The sequence below is a fragment of the Choloepus didactylus genome, chromosome 17, assembly GCF_015220235.1.
Source record: "Choloepus didactylus isolate mChoDid1 chromosome 17, mChoDid1.pri, whole genome shotgun sequence".
In the NCBI taxonomy this organism is placed as follows: Eukaryota; Metazoa; Chordata; class Mammalia; order Pilosa; family Megalonychidae; genus Choloepus; species Choloepus didactylus.
Window position 1 is genome coordinate 46,155,674 of NC_051323.1, and position 21,069 is coordinate 46,176,742.

A 21,069-nucleotide genomic window follows, 5' to 3' on the forward strand; every position below is an offset into this window, starting at 1 on the left:
GCTTTCCCAGGTAATCCAGCCCAGGCTGTGTGAGCATCAGGCCACCCCCTGAACCTGCCCTTCCGAGACCACAGCCCACAGCCTGTCAGCAATGCCGTCCAGCCTGGGCACGGGCCCAAAATGTGCACATGCCCATCTGCTGGGCTGGGCTGGCAAGGTCTCCAACCTGATTGGTGGACGCTGGCTGGGAACCGCGTCAGAGCTGGAAATAAGCCTCACTTAACCAGGGCCGTGCTCTCTTCCCCCAGGGGAGCCCTTGCTCTCTTTCTGCCACAGCCACTTTCTTCCAGCACTATGCACCTACCATTCCAGAAGACCCTGACATTCATCCCCCACTGGGCTCAAGACTTTACCTTATAAAACAGATGGGGTATTTGTGTGCAACTATAAAGCCAGAAAGCATCAAACCTGGGTACCCTGGAAGCAAACCATAACAACCACAAGAAGTGTTTCTCAGTTATTACAATTCAGTTCCAACCTTCTTCCAGGTTATGTCGTTCAATCTGACTTTCCAATTCATTAAAACTCTCCTCTGGTGTTGAACAGCATCACAAAGGTCTATCCTGGAACTGGCTCTTCCAGAGCTGCTTTAGTTTTAATCACTGATGAACAACATTCTTTTGTGAGAGCCATTTCAGAAAAAATAAAAAATGTTTGCAGCTTTTACATATATACATATACAAACATATATGTGTGTGTAGATAGATAGATAGATAGATAGATAGATAGATAGATAGATATAATCAGATGTTTTGAATCAGAAAATGAAATACCTACAACTGGAAGTAAATATTTTTCATTTCCCTGTCAGTAAAGACTGTCACTAAGCAGAAGGCTACTAAAAGTTCAGAAACCACTGTCACTTGCATATTACATAGCATCTCTTTGTAATGCTGCCCCTTTGAACAAATGTGGTCTGAGATGAGAGCAGGTGGACTTAGAATGGAGCAGGGAAAGATCAAGACACCTGAGAGTGCAGAAGTGAATAATCAGACACCAACAGACAAAAACAAAGAACCCAGGTTGTAATGAAAAGAGCTAGAACTGATGGGGGAGGGGTCAGAGAGAATGGGGAATACAAACACTGGCCAAAAAAAAAAAGCTGGCTGATAAGCACATTCCCTGGAGAAACTCCTAGAGCTAAAGACAGGCAGAATAAGGAGAACTTAGGGGTAAGGGGAAGAGAGTGTCACAGTGGATCCTAAAGAATGTGTGGGATGGCAGGGGTGGAAGAGTAATGGGGTAAAGGGCTTGGTGCTAAATACGCAATGACTGGACTTTCCTTTCTCCTCCTAAGCCATCAACCAGCTAGGAGGGATAAATCTTGCAGCAGAATTTGGTCTGTAGCGGTGATAATCCTTCTTCCTTAATCTTTATCTCTCTCACTCTGTCACCCCATGCTGCACCCCATGTCCTCTGCAGACTCCACATTCCAGAGGGAGCCTCCACCCCTGACTCAGCCCAAGTGATGGGAGTTGGGGGCAAAGCTTCATGGCTCCAGTCAGATGGTGGCAGCGGCAGCACAAGGGACACTGTTCTCAGGTAGCTCAGGCCCTGTGTGTCTGCTTTCCAGTGAAGGAGGGCAGTGATCCTTGAATGACTCTAATACTTTGTGGTTTCTTAATCTTGATACTAGATTATGGTGGTATCTCAAAGCTACTTGTAGTTCATCACAGTCTCAAGTCCCGACGCTCATTAAGATGCAAATCCCATTGTCACTCAGGCCTGAACAGGATCTAAGATCAGGGTGGGGTGATGGTGGTGGCTTTTATTAAAGTATAATTTACATACTGTAAAGGTCACCTTTTTTTAGAGTATAGTTCTGCAAGTTTTGACAAACATATACAGTCTTGTTTCCACCAACACAATCAAGATATAAAACAGTTCTCTTACCTCCCCAAATTCACCCGTGCCCCTTTGTAATCAACCCCCTCCACTCCTGCTAGCCTCTGATCTATTTTCCATCCCTACAGTTTTACCTTTTCCAGAATGTCATATACATGGGATCATATAGTATGTAGCCTCTTGAGTTCACCTTCTTTCATTTAACATAATGTTTCTGTGATAAAGATCAGTTTTTAAAGATGAAGGGAAGAAAAGGAACTTGCCAGGACTGGGCATTAGCTGGGTCTTCAGATCCCCCACAAAAGGGCTCAGAAAAAGGATGGAGAAACCCCAAGGATACAGTCGGCCACCTATGCAGTCAGGCCAAGGGCTGCTTCTAAACTCTAGCAAGAGCTCATACATAGATGCAAAAAAGACATTGCCTGTCCAGGAGCAACTTAGAGTAATCCAAAGAACATGAACTTTGGTTGGAAAACATGAACTTCAGCTGCCTATTACTAATTGTGTTCCCTTAGATAAGTCACAGCCTTTCTGAGGCTCACAATTTTCTCCTCTATAAAATGGGTTAGTAACATTTGTCCAATGTGGCCCAGACACATACAAGACACCACAGCTCCCTGACCACAGCGATAAGACTCAAGAATGGATCCTCCCTGACACCTTTGCTGAAGTTATCAGGAAACAGGCCCTCTCCAGTCATTCTAAACATTCCTAAAATACTAATAGTTGAATTTAAGCCTGGAACTGTTGGCGACCATTTCTTGCCACCACTTGGGAAGAACTTGCCTGACAATACAGCCAACTAGAAGAAAGCAGCTTAGAGGGACAAAGATAGCAACTTGATGACATCATATGAGCACCCTGATCCCCGGATCCAACTTTGCCTCTATCGGTCTCTGGGCTAGTACAAGAAACAATACTTTCTCTTTATGTGCTTAATAAAATAAAAGTACATAGCCAACCTACTGCTCAGAGGTGTTACAAGGATCATAAGATAACACCCATGATAGAGCCAAGTAAACTACACAAATGCACAGTGTTAAAATTCATCTATTTCACTCTGTAGAAACACGATTCCCGATTCTACACCTTTAAGAACTATCACATCTTAATTTCCAATAACTCTAAGGCCAAGGGCAAGGCACTTATGCCACATATAACAATCAAACATCTAAGGCTTTTCAGCATTAGTTAGGCCTTCTTAGAGACTTTCTGGGCAGGTTCCAGTTCAGCTCAATGCCGGCAATACTTACTCAGAACCAGCTATAAGGTCATGACCCATGGTTTTAAGCTAATAAGATATAGTCTCTATCTTAAAAGTGATTCAAAGGAAAGAGAAAGCACATTTGGTTGAAAAAGTTCCTTGAAGATGGATGGGATTTCAAACAATGGAGGGGAGGGGGAAGGGCATTTCAAGGGAAGGCAAGGCAAAAGCCAGGCACAGTGAAAGGAAATACACAGCTTATTCAGAAGCAGCAAGGTGCAGTTTTGGTTGACATATAGTTCTTCTACAGGTATAAAGAAAATTAAGTCAGTAAGACTGATTACATTCTATAGAAGACCTTAGTTGTGACACAAGAAGTCATTATTTAGTTCTAAAGGCAAAGAGGAGACCCTGAAAGATCTGAGCAGGAAAATAACATAATTAAAACTGTGTTAATTAACAATCTTAATTAACATAATTAAAACTATCAATCTGCTAATGGTGAGCAGGATGAGCCGGGAGTGGGCGAGACTGGAGGCCGGGTGGGGGAAGCTGCAGAAGCCCAGGCCAAGGTTCCAGCCACCTGCACTGGGACGGGTTCCAGAAGCCGTCAGGGAATAACAGACAGGAACTGCAAGGAGGGACTGAGGAAGGGTGCAAAGGCTTTAAGCCAGGATGACTAAAGAACAGAAGTGGTGTTATAATCAGGAAGAGGAGCTAAGTTTAGGGAAGAGATATAAGTTCATTCCTGGATTTACTGAATTTAGGGTGCTAGGGTATTGTTCAAGTTGAGCTGTCCAAGAAGCATTTGGAAATGCAAACAACTTAGCAGCTGGGGTAAGTGTCGGGGTGCAGACCCGGGACAAGGAGGAGCTGTGGGGTAGACAGGTGCTCCATGCAGAGCATGGGGTGAGAATCAGCACAGGGGGCTGGCTCTCCCCACCTCTACACTCTGACATTCCTTATCACGTCTTACGGCTCCAGAGGAGGGGGGGACCCAGCAACAACAGACGCTTGGGGAACATCTACATGTCAGGAGCAAGAGGAGAGACACCCAGTGGGAAAGGCAGGAAAGGGGCAGAGAGGTCAGAGGGAAACCAGTAGAACTCTGCCAGGCCATCAAGAGGAGGAGCCACGGGCCCTTGGGCAACTGAGCCACTGCCCGTGACCCCAGCTTCCACGTGAATGGGGACGCTGCTCCCCGCCCTGTGTCCTCGGCGCCCAGGCACAAAGGCTGGTTAGGTGATGCGTGTACGAGGGCTCTGTGGAAGAGCACAGAGTGTTCCAGGACTGGCAGCCCTGGGTTCCACCAGGCTCACCCGAGCGGGTGGTGGTGGAGGGATGCTTTGACGAGGGATGGCGAGTGCTCGGGTGCTCCTGATTTATCTAAAGGATGAGGGGAAGCTCAACCAGGCAGCCTGTGAGCGAGCCAAGACGTGGGCTGGGGGTAATTCATGCTCGTTCGTTGCTCACCCATCTCCCGATCAGCATTTCATTTTAAAGACAGCTGTGTGGGAGGAACATTTGGTCTGGGGTTGGTGGGGCTGGCTCAGCCACGCTCCCATTCAGTGGCTTCCTCGCACTGAGGTCCTTAGGTTTGGGCTCTGACAACCTTTCTGTTGAGGCCCCTCCCTGGGCCTGACAGTGCCCATCCCCCAGGACGCGGGAAAGGATGGCGGCAGGGGTAGCTCCCCTTTCCAATGGCCAGGCGCCTCTTTCCTCTGCTCCTTTCCCCCAGCCTTTCCCACCCTCCAAGATTGGGATTTGGGCCTCATCTCATCAGTGAAGTCTCTCCAGACCACCTTCACCAAAACGAGCCCTCGCTCTAACAGATTTCTGACACACTGGAGGCTGTAGGATCTCCTCACTTACCACAGCTGACTAGTGTTCCCATGCGTTCATGCTTTCCACAAAACTTCCTGCACACCTACAGGAGAATAACAGGGGAAAGACACCCACAGGGCAGGGAAAGAAAAGAGGTTCAATATTCTCCGTCCTCCAGAAACTTGATTGTGTAACAGGAGCAAGGACACCCCCCCAAGTAAGTAAGCTGCCTTGAAAGAGACCGAGCTGCAGGCAGCATCAGAGGAGTCAGAGCAATGGGCAGCTCTCAGGGCAGGGGGACTCAGGAAAGGCTTCCTGGAGGAGGTGGCTTCTCTGTGTCAGATTTGCCTAATAGACAGATTTAACTGTAAGCCATCAATTTCTCCCCACACCCCTCAGGCCTTGGCACATGGCCACACAGAAGAAAAATGCTTTCGGCACTGGGGTCTAGTTGCAGGAACATGGCCCTGTCGTCCTGCCTTCCAACCCCAGCCCAACCTCTCAGTTGTGTTTGTCCATCATGAAACAGGAACAAAAGTGCCAATGTCAAATGTATGAATGTCCATGGTAAGAAATAAATGGGATGATAGCCTTGGCACAGTTCCTTCCCCATCTCCCCTGACTCTGAAATCGAAGCCTTGGCCTTCATGAGCAGCATCTCCTGCCCTCACCTCCTGCAGGCACCTGTGCCCCCCAGGATGAAGGTCTGTCCTGCCTGCCTCAGTCCCATGTGTACCTTCAGACAAAAAGCACAAAATGTTTACATTCTAAGAGGTATTTTCCCTTTGGTGCCCACAATACTTTCCTTTTTTGCCACTTCCCACCTCTCCTCAGCAAATTCCCCATCCTGTTAATCTGGTAAGAGCCAACCTTCCGCTGGCCTGTGCCAGGAGCCCCAAAATTTCCTTTAGAGGCTCTCCTACTTTATCTGCAGAACAGCCCTATGATAATAATAACTATCATTATTCCCTCTCTTACAGAGGATGAAGCTGGGGCACAGAAAGGTTAAATGACTTGCCGTGGTCACCGAAGCCAACGTGCAGGGGACCCAAAATTCAAACCCAGACAGTGCAGATCCACAACCAATCCCCTTATTCCCAAACTGTACCACCTCACCTGTCTCTCGGCTTCTTTAGAACACACCTGTGGGGGGACTACATTGCCTGAGACATTTGTTCGTATTGAGGTGACAGTCCCTAAGGAAGGCACAGTCTCGAAGGGAGAGCCTGCATCAAAGAGGACAACTGTTCAACTGAAAGATGTGAGCCTCGAGTGGTAGGAGATGTGGTGGGACAGCCCTGCCATAAGCACAGACCACCGCCCAGGGGTGATGGACCAAATAATGTTTCAGTCACATCCTGGCCTTCCAGCTCCAAGGAATCTGCCCACACCACAGGCTACTGTTTCCACCAGAGGCTGTCCTGGCTTAGAGTCACAGGGTAGGTTCTTGGGAAGCAGATTCTGAGACAGAGATTTGCATTCAAGAGGTTTACTGGAGAGTGAGTGCTCTCAGGATCAGCCCCTGTGATAGGAGGGAGTGATGGAAGCAGGACTGGGCAGAGGGAGAAGCGGGGCCCTGACGCAGTGGCAGCAAAGGTCTCAGCCAATCCCAAGGGGAGCTCTAGAACTAGAATGGCTCTGCAGTTGTCTCCAATTGAGGTAATGGGGCTGGCTGGGCCTTTTTACTCTGAATCAACCAGTCATCTGGTTCAGGCTGCCCCTGGGGAGGGGCATGACCTGAGGCAAGAAGGCTTTCCTCAGCAGAGGGCAATGGCCTAGGGTTGGGAGGGGCCTCAGCTGCCAGCTGTCAGCTTTAGTCAACAGTCTCAGCAGCTGGGGAATGAGTGTGTCAGGCCTGTAGAGGTGGATCTGTGCACCCTGGAATATATTACTCCACTCACGCTCAGCCATTATCCTGACAGAGAGTAGAGGCCCAGTCCCCTAGCCCCGCTGCTCCTAGAAAGGTGGGGAGCAGGCCTGGGCATCCCGTCTCCTCTTGGGCTTGCCTGACTCCCGAGCTGCACCAGAAAGCCAGCACTTCTTCCACAAACCTCTGCTGACTTTCAACACCCAAGCCACTCAACGTAACGCAATTTACACAGAGGTATATATTGCACTCCTGGATTGCAATCATCACGCAAAGTGAGGTTCAACTACAGACATGAAACTGAATTTTAGAGTTTGTTGTTTTTTGTTGGGCTGCACTTCCTAGAAAACCAACCTGGACAACCTAAACTGTGCACCTTTTAACCACTACACAATGACCCAGCCTCAGTGGTATGTCCCATCTTGCACCATTGCCATACAGTATACATAAAAAGTGTGTGATGGCCCCTGCCTTCAAGGAGATTTTCTTGAGATGATAAGACCACCACAAGAACTGTTGGCTCCCAGGTGGGACAGACTCAGAGTGAAATCAGACTCGGAGAAGACAGGGACCAGGAGTGGCCAGTGGCCTCACGACTCGTCACAGACCAGCAGGGCCAGGTCTGGAATCCAGGTCTCCATAAGCCCTCGGCTCTATGGGGAAGGATACTCCTGTCTGGGTGGATTAGGGTAGGGGCATTCCATGCAGCTACCTGGCTGATTTCATGACCTCCTTCAAGTCTTCGGTCAAATTTCAACCTCTCGAGAGACCAACTCAGACCAGCCTCACACCTCCCAATCGCTCTTCCCTGCTCTGTGTTTTTTTCTTTTTTTCATAACTGTTATCATCTTATCACATACTACATCATTTATTATTTACTATGTTTATTGTCAATTATCTGTCTTCCTCTGCTAAAGCTCCATGAAGAAGGGATCTTTGTTTTCTGTACCGCTGTATCTCACACTTCTAGAATGATTCCTGGCCACATGGTAGGCACCCAATAAATACCTGTTTAATGAATAATGAATAAGAGCTGACATTTGTTGAGTACTTACTATGTGCCCAGCACCAGGGAAATAGTGAACCAGCCAGAATCCCTGCCCTCACAGAACTCAGTCAGTCTAGTGTTTTCTCAGAAGCTTCTGTGAAAGGATTAAGCCCTAATGCCTTAAGCCTCAGAGGTCAGTGAACTTCAGCCCCCAGACCAAATCCCAGCCTCTCCTTGTTTTTGTAAATAAATTTTTATTAGAACACAACCATGCTCATTCATTTATTTGCACTGTGTAAGGCTGCTTTCACGTCACAATGGCAGAATTGAGTCATTTCGACAGCAACCTGCAAAACTGAACACATTTATTATCTGGCCCTTTACAGAAAAAAAATGTATCAACCTCTAGTTCTAGGGCATCCATTAGCTGTATGAATTAACTTCTCTCCTGCCCATCTACAATTGCACTAATTATATACCATCCTTTGGAGAATTAAGAAAATAGTCAATAATGTCATTTTGTGTGTTCCATGTTCCAGATGAGGAATCCTGTTTGAAAAAGATGTGAAAGAAATGGATAAGCAAACAAACAGGTAAATACAAATAGTGTGTTCAGTGCTGACTAGCAGAAGAGGAGGCAAGACACTACGGGAGCACACAGGAAGCTGCACCCAGCCTGACTGGAGGACCCAGGAAGGCTTCCTGGAGGGACACCTCAGATATTATTACTGTCACTACTGCTACTGCAGAATCGTTCAGCTTAGTGGATACAAAGTTTCTCTTTGGGGTAATAGAAAAGTTTTCATAATGGATGGTGGTGATGGTAGCACAACATTTTGCATATAATTAATATGGCTGAATTATATATTTGAAAGTGAATAAAATGGGAAATTTTATGTAGTATATATGTCACCACAATAAAAATTTAAAAATGTATTAGTTCCTAGCACCGTTAAACTTCTATTGTGACCAAGAAATGAACAAAAAGAAAAAATTTAGACTGACAAAATCTTTTTTCAAAGAGATGGATATCAACAAATGCAATAAACCTAAATAACATGAACAATGGCCAATAATATTCTATTTGATTATTCAGTGATCTCCTGGTTGTATAACAGGTATTCTGAAGCATAATGCTGCTTTGTGAGTTGATATCAGCATACAAGGAGCTTGGAAATATCCCAATATTTTAACATGATCAGAATGTATTTTTCAACAGCATTTGGGGCTGACTTAACAGAAAAACCTGAGTCCCTGCAGCATGTCTGTGCTCCGTCCTTCCATGTGGGGAGGCCTCCACCACCTCTGCCTGCCCTGGGATCCCCAGAACCCCTATAAGCTCTACCCCCCTGCAAAGACAGTCCATCCCCAGTAAAGCTCTTGTAAATTTCATTTATGAGATATTCAAATGACTGCTCAACCTGTCCCAAACCTAGAGACCCCTTCTCTAGGATATCTGTATTTTAACCGACTTATAACAAAATTTAAGTTACAGGGAATGCTTTCTAAAGGTGGGCTTTCAAGGACTGTGGCATAGAGTGGGAAAGGCATTCTACAGAGTTGGAGATTATCCCGAAAACCTGATTTACACCAAAGATGGTAGCCTGTGATCACAGAAAGATCCAGAAGTTCAGAAGATCCTTAATTTTTAAGCTTATTTACTATATGAGTGTGGCCAAGATACTTAATGTCTCTGAATCTCTTTTTCTCATCTATAAAATGAACATGAGGAATAACAAGAAAATGTAAGGGAAGGGACTCGGTAAATGATGTATCTCCAGGCAAATGTTTATTATTCTTATAAGACTCCATCTCCTCACCCCTTTAGGCAATTCTCCCAGGCATGATGCAGGTTTATGCACCAGACCAACAAAAGCCATAGAAATGACAGTCCTGAAATATTGACCAGAGAGCCACAGACAATGTTCCAGGCCCAAGAGGCTGAATGGTGAAAGGCAGGAACTTCCATCATTAATCCACAGCCACATGACAATCCCAGGCAAAGACCATGGGTCCCTTGGCTAAGTCAAGCTGTGCTCTTCTGACATTAACTGTAATAAGCAACCTCCTGTGAAAACAAAGGCGAGTGCTAACTGATCACAGAAATCAACTGGGCCTAAAACTCTCCTTATTATCAGTCCCCAAACTATCCACAGCAGCTCCCTCCCACCTGAGAGGCATCAGTTTTCCACTCGTAAGAAAGCACCCAAGCTTCTACTATTTCCCCCATTCCTTTTTCCTTTACTTCAAAATTTTCATAAACAGCCTCCACATGCTTCACACCAATGAGATTTGGTTCCTTTTAGATAAATTAGAGGACTATCATTTCCATGTTGCATGATATAAAGATTTATTTTTTTCAAGTTTTACAAATATAACAGCTCTTTGTCTCGTGTGCTCAGTAGGGCAGACACAGAAAGTTAATTTTTTTTAAATGGAAACTGTTTCTTGGGGAAGTGTCTCTTAAGAGACAGAAAAGAAAATGGTGACTGTTAAAGCTCTTGACAGTTAAAAATGCCATGCTCTGTTAAGCCCCAAACGGCTCTTCAGTTTTGGTGTCCTCAGCTCTGTGACTGTACCCTCAGTGCTGCTGTTCTAATGTGTGGTTTCCCTTTTTCTTCCTCTTTTCTAATCCACAGTTAACCGAGGGACTCAACAGTACCCATTCCTGTCAGTGTTGACAAGTTAAACTACTACTTGTAACTGAAGCTGAAAAACACTGTTGAACTACAAAATTATGACCCTAACCCCTTTTAAAAAAACACAGTATATATGCCCATGACCCACAGATCTTATCTATATTGATATTATTTGTCTCGTAAGACCCCAGATGAGGGCAGGACCCTGCCTCCAGGTGGGTGAGCTCCTAACCCACTGCCAAGTCTACTCCCGTTGGGGCCAGGTGAAGGTACCAGTTCTTCCCCGCTGGAAAAGGTGGCCAGAGCACCTTCCACTCCTCACTCTGGGCTGCACTGGAGTCAGCATGCAGCTGAACAATAAGACTTACCAAAGTTCCGGAGAATATTTTCTGCACAAATTTGAAAAATAAACCCCCAAGGAGGATGAAGCCTCCAGTATGGCCCAGCATTTCTAAAACAGATACAAAAACATTCCCAAGTATGCAGATTCCTTCAATACTGTGTAAAACTTCATATAAGGCAGGGGTCAATGAGCACCATAGCTTCACGGGGGCCGAATAATTATCCTTCTGTCCATTGCCAAAAGGAAGGGGAGAAGGAAAGCAGAGAGGAAAAAGAAAGGGAGAGACACAGATCCATATAGCAGAGGCTACAGATAAGGGCTCTCTGCTAGCTCTGTACCGCTCTTGCACTGGTATATGCCAGGCTGTTCATGTTGAGAGCAAACTCTTTGATTATAAAACTGACAAAACTGACCCCTGCTAAATGGACAAGTGCTTGAGTTGGGGCTGCGTTTCATGAGGCCGTCCATCCACTCTCTCTACTCTATCTTGCTTGGTCTCCCATCAGCCAGCAAATGGCAGGAATGGACTGCACTGTGCCCTCCACTGCCCTCATCTCCTGAATCAACCACGCAAGGACTCTTGGTATAGGTGACATGGTGTCAGCCTTGTCAAGTCCCCAGAATGAGAATTTTGAACTATTGAACAAGGCTCCAAAGAAAGGAGCTCAGCCTCTTGAGTCATCATGGTGGCCACGGCAGAATCCTACTTTTGCCCCATAGTAGAGAGCAAGATCTGTAGTGGGACAGGGCCAGGGGAGGGGGGTATGGATGGCAGTGGGATGGAAGTGCAAACAGAGAAAACCTCACTGGGAAAACACTGCGGCGCAGCACAACACTTAAGAGCCAGTGCTCTGAAGCCTCTGCATTCTGGGTTCAAATCTCTGCACCACTCCTTATTAATCTGTGACTCTAAACAACAGTACCCAGCCCCTGTAACCTTAAAAGTGGGAGGATAATGATACCTCCCTCACACAGCTGTTATGAAAAATAAGTGAGGTGGTGCATGAAAAGCATTCGCAGGGGGCCTCCATACATGGTAGCTGCTAGTACTATTTTCTCAGATACTGAAAAAAACATGAATTTGGTGAAGAGAGTCCAGGTCTTAGAGTCACACAACCTGGGTTTTCAGTTCCCCCTTTGTAAAATGACAGGCTTATGGTGAGGTTCCTTCCAGCTCGGATAATCTAGAAGTCTGTGGCTAAGATGTAAAGATTACAATGTCACACGAGCTGACAAACACAACATAAAATGACACCCAGCAGCAGTGTGCGCGCCAGGGCAATGTGAAGAGAGGGTGTGTTTGTGTGTGAAAGTGTTGGGGGAGGGGTGCCGTTGGGGAAGAGGGTGGTTAACCACAGCTGTCTGCTTATATAGTTATTTTTTGATATGCTAGACTGGCCTCCAGGAAAGTTTCTGACCATCTAGGTATCAGGCATGCAATTAGGTTTCTATATATATATATAAAAAAAAAGGCTCCTCTAAAATCAGGAAGAAGGGAGAGATTTGTTTCTTGCTCTAACCTTGACTCTGCCCTTTGAAGTTAAAACAAACAGTACCTTTAATTTATGTAGACTAACTTCTCACACATCATCTTACTCGCTTGAGGGGATGCAAAAGGCTTTTTGAAAGGATGTGAAATCACGCTTTAAAAAATACACTTCAACAGAGTAAGGCATGGTGTTTACACAATATACCACTTCACTTAGCTTGTTTAAACCAGCGAGGGCTTTAGCTCCTACGGTGTCCTTCTTGCCTTCCCAGAGTTCTGGTATAGTATGAAAATACATGTCCAAAGTGTGGGGCCAAGAAGCAGAAGCTACTGCAATTGCATGAAACCAGTGTCGTCAAAGGCTCAAATGATAGGCAGCACATCAGGGTGGAATGACAGGTGTTGCACAAAAGCTTGGCTGAATCCTCTAAGCTACCTGAATGCCCTTCCTCAGAGTTCAAATCCTCTTATCCTATAAGGCAGAGCTCAAATCCCTTCTTCCGGAAGCCGCAATGGTAATACTGGACCCCACTGATCTCTTCCTTCAGGGATATCCACTCATCTTGACTGTCTGTGCACCCTTAGACATACAGAACATTCTGCTGTTGCTCGTTTTCCATTCCTCAGTACACATCTCATTCCCTGAAAAGAGTTGCCAAGGTTGTACCGTGTCTCTAATATCACCTTGTGCTTGGCTCACACTGGATAAATAACTGTGGCCTAAATAGGTAAGTAAACCGTTCTCGGGAGACACATAATTTCCTTCTCAGGGAGACAACCATTTGCCTAATAAAGATTAACTATTCCCAGTCATATAAAATTACCTACGGTAGATAAGGGATTGTACTATCACATGCATCCAGGCATACATCTTTACCTAGAAAATTTGTTCAATGAATGGCATGTCTATCAATAAGAAATCCGAGGCCAAATCGTAAACTGCATCTAGAGCTTAATGATTCTAAGCCTTCACATATATTCTCATTTCTATTTGCCATATGAGGAAGGTAAGGCTCAGAAAGGTTAAGTGGCTTGCCAAGATCACCCAGAAAACAAGTGGCAAAATCATCACCATAATTCTGTTCCAATCCCCTTCCCACTACCCTACAGCCATCCCACAAGGCTCTCTATGTCACCTAGGAAAACAGGAGGGCAGAAGTACAATGACAGAAGCCAAGGGCTCCAGCATTATTTTTTAATCAGAAAACTATATCCTGGGAATCAAAACAATACAGTGAAGGCACCAGCACACTGTACAGAATCTGAAGCCAGGCAGTGGTAATTGAAGATTCCAAACTGTTGAAGCTGCTTGAAAATACGAGCTGAAAGCAGGGTCTCCTAAAAGAATGTAAGAACAGGCTATGTCATCACAGCATGAAGAAATTAAAAGAGCACGTGTTGGAAAGTTCAACATAAAACCTGTGGGCTGTTCTGGGTAGCAGAAAATCCACAGTGGGCAAAAGTGAATGGTGAGTCATGATCATCAACAGAACTAAATAGTTAGGAAAAAGGACAATATCTCCCCAGTGAACAGTTCCAAGCAATTCACACTTAACCTACAGCTGGGAAGCCCAGAAGCACATCTGGGTTGAAAATTAACACCTGAACCCCAGGCCCTAAAAGACTCCTGGGGCTTGTTACAGGCACCCTGGAAGCATGACCTTGGAAACACATGTGAAATGGATGCTGCAGCTCCCACATCCTCTCTTCCCCCAATGCACATTTTAACAGGGAGGATTCACAGCATTTTCTACTGAGAATCTCTAGGGATGGAATAACCACACGTGGAAGCCATGCAGCTGAACACGCCCAGCGGACAGTCACCACTCAGACCATCAGAAATGGAGAGTAAATGCTGTTCCCTTATCTTCTAACCTGCTACAATGCATTCCTGCGTTTCTGTGAACAGAGCCACAAGGCGCCTTTGTCTCCCACAAAAGGTGAGATTAGAACTCCAAATGAACATAGGCCAAATCTATCACCAGCTTTGAATCAGCCCTGGTGAGTATACTCAGATTCAGAGAGAGACGGACCACACAGTTGTCCCAGGAAGTGACAGAATGGTGTCCCCTCTGCTCCCCTCATTCCTCCCATTTTCCCAGGAAGACCCATCCAGCCCATCTTGTTGAGCGTCCTTTTCTGTCGAGGTTTCATTTCTATTTGTTCGCAGCAGTACGGTCTAGGGACCCCTGGGGATCCCTGAGACCTTTCCAATTGGTCCGCAAGATGAAAATTATTTTCGTAGTAATACTAACACATTTTTTGCCTTTTTCACTCTCCGAATTTCAAGAATGTAGAGTGGAGTTTCTCTGGAAAGAGGCTACATGACTTGTGGTATTACCATTGACCGAAAGCAGAAGCAGAGATGAGACTCTAGCTGTCTTCTACTAAGCCAGACATTAAAGAGATTTGCAAAAATATAAAACAACCGCACTCTTCTCACTAAGATTTTTGTTTTGGGAAATACAGTTATATTTATAAAAATATATTCATGTTAACATGTAATTTTTTAAAAATTAATTACTAAAATGTTTTAAAAATTTATGTTTTCAGTTTCTAATATGGTAAATATTGATAGCTATTGCTCACATAAACAAAAGCTCTCTAGAGACTTGAATAATTTTAAAATTATTTAAATTTAAATAATTTAAATTTTGTTCTTGAAACCAAAAATTTGGAGAACCACTGGTTCATAAGAAAGAAAGATATTTGCCTCCCATCTGTATTTCTCAAGAAACTAAATCCTACCCACCCTGCCAGTTTCCGATCCTACCCCTCCTTCAAGGCCTGGCCAAGTCCCACCTCCTCCACCAAATCTTCCCTGCAGACCCGGCCCTCTGAGAATCCCACCCTCTTAACTCCCTTAACAACAGGTTTTTCTATGCCACCTAACATTCAATCATACCCTGCCCTGTGAGCTCCACCGCACTCCTGTCTGGGTTACATAACTCCCGTTGCGATGTAACTTTTCCCATGGGTGTGTCTTATTTCCCCAAGGTGACCTGGCAATGTGAAAATGGGTCTGAATCCCAGTTCTGCCTCTTACCTAGCTATCTGGCCTTGGGCAAGTTACAGAGCCTCCGTTTCCTGTTTCTCAAATGTGGAGTAGGCAGACGACTTCCTGGGAAACACAGGCAATTACTTCCTCTTGCGACACCGCCTACCACAGGATTTTCCTGAGAACTAACTGCTATACAATCGTGAGCACCAAGCACGGTGCTGGCAGGCAGGAGACAGACCTAGAAGTAATCTCTGTTCTCCCGAACTGCACTGGCCTGAGAGGCAGAGATGGCCTTAACTATTACCTGTATTTATTAGAAGACTGAAGGGATGATGCATGAATGAATAAAGTGTGGGTTGCACCAGGGCACAGTACTGGCCTCCTAGGGGGACATTTGGAAAGGAGTGTGGGCAAAGAGGGATTCTGGCAGGACCTACTAGCATTCAGTGGGCAGGGACTCCATCCATCCCAAAGACATGAATTTTGATGTCAGACAAGAACTTCATGATTTCAGTATCCAAAGCCTCATGTTGTGCCAGTAAGGATCAAAAGTTTCTCACTCACCCAGAGCAGAGGGTCCCCAGTGTTTCTCCTCAAACCATCCCTGGAGGTTGGCTGTGACGGATTTCCAGTCCCTGGGAGGAATACCCAGTCCTCCATCCTGCCAGGCAGTTCTCTCAGCAACCAATAGGTGAAGGAAGAATGGGTCAACTTCACCTTATCTCATCTCTCCAGAGGGATGGGAAAGCTGCTTGCTGCTCATAGCTTTGAGGGCTTGTTTCCTTCACCAAGAGCACCTTAAAATGGTAGTTTTCACCCCTCCAATCCTTCCTCTCTCTCCCTCTGTCCAATGATAGCGTTAACCGCCACAGGAGGCCATTTATGAGGTGTGCCTTTCCATTTGCCCAAACATTAATGACCAGCTTGTGGAAGTAGCCAGGTCAGGGGTACCAGGTCCCTCCGCTGCCTCCTTAGCCTCAGGAGCCCCAATCAGAGAGGCAGAAGCAAAAGACTGTAAACATCAGCCACAGACCATTCCAGTGGGCTGAATATTATCATCACCATTAAAAACAACAGGCCATTAGAGGGGAAGCCTCAGGATCCTTTTCTCATGCCAAGACAGATTAAAGAACTCAGAATGGACACATGCTCATGGGACCTGCAGATACGTACAAACCATGAATTGTGCTTTGGGGAGAGGTCAATGTAGGCTTCCTTATATAAGCAAAACTCTACAAAATCTGCATGTATCTGTGTTATGCACATGGGCCTATGTGTAGGTAAGTACATAGAAAGAGATGGATGGATGCATAGGGAGATAGATGGTGACTGATGCATTGATTGATTGAGAGAGATTTCAAAGCAGCTGGTATATGAATGCTGCTCCTGGACTCCCAAGTCAAGCTCTTGCTCCTATTCAGTAAGACAGACACACAATCAAACAACTAGGAAGGAAGAGAAACTGCACTCTGGGTGGCAAATGGGAGGATGAAGCTTCTCCTTCCTGGCAGCAGTTACGTCATCTTGGTCTGTGCCCAGACTATTCTAGGAGGCAAACACAGTGAGAGCCTATCCACTCATTCAAGGACCTTGAACAGGTTGAGGTCAGCAAGACTATCATCATGGCACCAGCCTTGACTTTTAAAAGATGTAGCAATGACCCTTCCCAAAGGATTTCAGTTCTGCCTGGGTCCACACATGACTACTAGAGGCGAATAAGGGATGAATGCAGAAAGGGAAGGAAAGAAAAGGAAGGGTTTGCAAGCTTTGAAAGGCACTTCAGAGGTTAAAACTGAAACAGGACCTTTACAGGTAGTAAATCTTACCTGAGAATGTGGGGCACAGGATGAGGAGGAGAGCCCTTTGGGCATCTATCCAGGAGGGAGAGGTTAGGGGTGCTTGAGGTAGGAGGCACCAAGATGGGGGGGGGGGGGTTACAGATAGGGGAGCAAAAGCAAGAAAGACAGGCTTTGTGGCCTTCAGTTTGCCTTCAGATAACACTGCTCAACCTGTCCCAAACCATGAGACCCATCCTGTCCCAAAAATAGGAGAGAAAAGAAACAACTGAGTCACCAAGGAAAGGCAGTTTATGTGGTAAGGTGAGGTTGCAAGAAGAAAAACTGAACTAACAGCCAGGAGAAAGAAGTGATGGAGAAACAAAATGGCATTGGCCATGATGGGAAACATAAAACAAACCCCCTCAAAGCCATTATTCACCAGGAACCAGGGGGAGCAGTTCACTCAGCACAGGAAACAAGGCACCCCAATGTGGCGGGAGACCCAGGCTCAAACCCTGGATCCATCCCTGAGGAGCTGAGGGCACTGGTCAAGGTGGCACCTCCCTAAGACTCAGTTTCCTTCTCCCAAGATAGCAACAATAAAGCCCGCCCAGGGCTGTGAGCCTGAGGTGGTGGCATAAAGCCCCAGACGTTCAGAATCCATCCACAGGCAGTCCTGCCCTTTCCCTGCATCCCTTCTTCATCCCGCTGCCAAGTAGATACTACTTTTGAAAGGGATTCAACTCCTTAGAATATACTAGTCTGTTTCTATGCAGACAGTAAACTACCACTCGTAGAAAAATCCAGAAGCCCAGTCTTTGGAAGAGATGGATAGGGTTCCTTGCTTTCTCAGAAGCCGGTGACAATAAGGGACAAAGGATGGATGAGAGCAGGAGAGGCGGGTTGGAAGAGCCAAAATTGGTCAAAGAAAACAACCGAAACTGTCTTCAACGCCTCCGCGCTCCCTGCGGCTCCGAAAGTCAGGGACATAATTTAGGATTCACTTGTACCCACTGGGCGTGAGGGGTCAGAACAGAAGGAAACTAGAAGCTTCCCCCACCTGGCAAGAGGTTAAGCCTGGCAGAGGGACAAGAGCAGCCTCCACAAAGGCAGTCCTGGGCAGGAGCGGAAAGCGCAGGACCGAGGCGTCCGGGGGCGCCATGCCCCACCCCCACGGCGCCGCACGCAGGGCCACGCACGCAGCGCCACGCACGCAGCGCCACGCAGCCCGCGCTTAAGAAACAATTGAGTGAAAGGGCTATTCTTTCAACTCTCGGCACTGAGTCCCCTGCCTGCGGAAAGGCTCTGCGCGGCCCAGTCTCGTTTTCTGCCAGGGAACAGTTCCAGCCTGTTTCAGGGAAAGCAACAAAGCCTGGGGAGCAACCTGCGAACACCAGCAACCCTGAGGCCAAGACGCGAGACACCTCGTGGAGGCGCGCTCGGCCCACACGTCCAAGCCGCGGGGCGGCCGCTTACTCACCTACCGAGAAGCTGTTCACACTCTCAGGCCAGTGGCCAATGCCTCGGGTGTACCTGGGTTCTGACGGACACAGAAATTAGACTCCAGGAATGCAAAAGAGATTCCAGGGCAGGTTCAACAGGCTGCAGCCCCATCCTCCCTGGAGTCAGAGTGGCACCCAGGAAGTCTCACCTTGATCGCTCCTATGCTCCTTCCCACGTGATGTGTATCTCCTACCTCCTAAAGCAGGATTCTCAGTGCTGGGCCAAAAAAGCTTTTTACTACGCCATGGCAGAATGCGGGATGAAGGGACAGAGGGAAGAAGGAAGGAAGGAAGACATTGTTGTGGGGTTTTCATAAAGCTGAATGTATTTAATTCAAAGAGCCATCCTTTATTCTAAGGTGGCATCTGTCCTATTTTCTTTCCCACCTCAGGGCCTTTGCACAAGCAGTGTCCTCTGTTTGGAATACTGACATCCCTTTCCATGCCCAGCTCCTCCTTTCCCTCTGGGTCTCAGCTGAATTGAGCCTTCCTCAGAAAGGCATTCCCTAATCAAAGGGCAAGCCTCCTCTCCTCACCATGATTTTAGCCTCTGGTTTTTCTTCAGAGCTTGTGCTCTGAACTTCTTAAGAGTTTTTCTTAGAACTAGTGCTTTTCTGTTGGCTTGTTTAGGGTCAGTCCCCCATCCAAGTCCATTAGAGCAGGGGTGTGCCTTGTCTTGTTTGCCATTAAACAGCCACCACTTAGCACACTGTTTGGGACATCTTGGCATCTCAATAAATGCTTAATTATTGAATTAAAATGCACTGTTTGTTCATGAAACAATTATGATGGTTTGTTTTTTCAAATTCTTAGTTGGTAAAATTAACAGAGGATAACTCTAGAGCGGTCCTCTTCCTTTTCGGGGGTGTGGGAAGAGGAGACATTCTACTATTTTGAGAAATGCAACTTTGAAACCCAACACTTTATGGAATAAAAGCCCTTTTGTGCAAATGAAGACTGATATGAGGGTCACTCCGTTAAAACCATAGCCCAACTTTTGAAACAGGTGCCTATAAATAGAATATCTACACATCCAGATCTATTACTAGAAAGGGACACTTTTTTGAAGGTTTTCAGCTTCATTTCTCACTCACCATCAGTAGACACTAATACCAGGCATGGCTTTAGGTTTTTCTGCCTTCTCTCATCCTTGCCTGCCAAGCTTTTTATTACCTAGGTTTTTACTTTCAATCTGAAAACATTCATGGTTCCTATTTAAAGAAATGCCAATGGGTCCTTTCTTCAAATGGAGAATCACTTTGGATTGCATTAATAATCCTCCACTGTTTTGTAGGTTTGGAATTTCATATACTCTGTTCTCTTAAAGGAGGGTTTATCTGTGTGCAGTGGATGGCTCTCTGCGGGCCTCTCCCCATCAGGAATGCAGGAGGAGGACAAATATCTGCAGCTACACAGGACATAATGAATCTTTACAGCTATCTGTTATTACCAGGCATTGCACAACTATGTAGGACACAGAACAATGCACATTATTAGCCACCCTCAGGCTGGTGCTCTCCTGTGGCTGTTTCCATCTGACAAGGTGATCGGCTGCGGAGTCCAAGGGTAAGCTGTGCAAAAACAGTGACTCCCTCTGTATATCTAGAGCTCAATTACAAACACATTCTTAAATAAGCATCTACTTCACCTTTATAAAATCCTTGAGATGAAGGTAACTGCGTGTCAAAGACGGGGAGAAACTGAGGCCTAAAGAGATGAGCTAGCTTACTGAAGATAGCATAACCAGACAGCATCAGAGCAAGACTAGGATGAAAACTCAAAGATGGGAGCGATTTGAGATCATGATGTGCACTGCACGTGCAAGGTAACAGTATTGTGTTATCATTATTATTCATCCATTCAGATATCTTTGTGCATGCACCATGGGCCAGATGCACTCTGAAGATCAAGGAGGTTGAATTGTGGGGTGAAGACAAAGATCATGATGCATGGCCCCAGCCCATCAAGGAAAGGGAAGTGCACTGGAGAAGACTGCCTCCTATGCCCACAAATAGGCCACAACTGAATATCAGAGCCAAGAGGAAGACAGCCTCCTTCTTTCTGTGGGAGTGCAAAAGAGCTGGCACTTGGGCTGGCACTTAATGGAGGGTTCTGCTGGACGGAGAAGCAAAAGGCCATTCCAAGCAGAGGGAATAGCGTGTCCAGGCCATGAAGGTGTGAAGATCATGAAGGGACCACAAATGTCTGGTGAGATCGATCAAGGCCAATTGGCCAAGAGCCTTGTAGGCCTTGCCAAGGAGGGGAGACTTCCCTGGAGGCCTCCAACAGGACACTCCTCCTCCATCAGAGGCAGGAAGCAGGGGAACAACATGATCAGATTGGAGTGTCAGGAGAATGGGACAGCGGTACGGTGGCAGGCGATTTACAAGGGCACCTGAAGGCACAGAGACCAGGGAGAAGATCATAATTGTTCACGCAGGTGACAGTGGGGATTAAACAGAGGATCTGTCCAAGGATAGCCAGGAAATTCCAAGCCATTTAACCTTTTATCTGTAGAGTGAAATAGCCTCCTTTATGAGGCTATTATAAAGTTATTAATAATAAGAAAAGACAATAAAAATAATAGCA

The 21,069-nt window shown here is 46.2% G+C and overlaps 1 protein-coding gene across 5 annotated transcripts in view; it reads right to left on the minus strand.

The window, feature by feature from the left end:
* The window catches only part of PRKCE (protein kinase C epsilon), a 517,101-nt gene that overhangs the window by 443,841 nt on the left and 52,191 nt on the right, over nt 1-21,069 (minus strand). Inside the window, exon 1 of one of the 5 annotated variants that reach the window (XM_037807301.1) lies at nt 15,765-20,302. The exons of the other annotated variants lie outside the window; for them this stretch is intronic. Coding sequence (XP_037663229.1) covers nt 15,765-15,860 — 96 coding nt within the window. The 5' untranslated portion in view covers nt 15,861-20,302. Of the gene's footprint in view, nt 1-15,764; nt 20,303-21,069 lie in introns of those variants that run through there. 5 annotated transcript variants of the gene reach the window in all.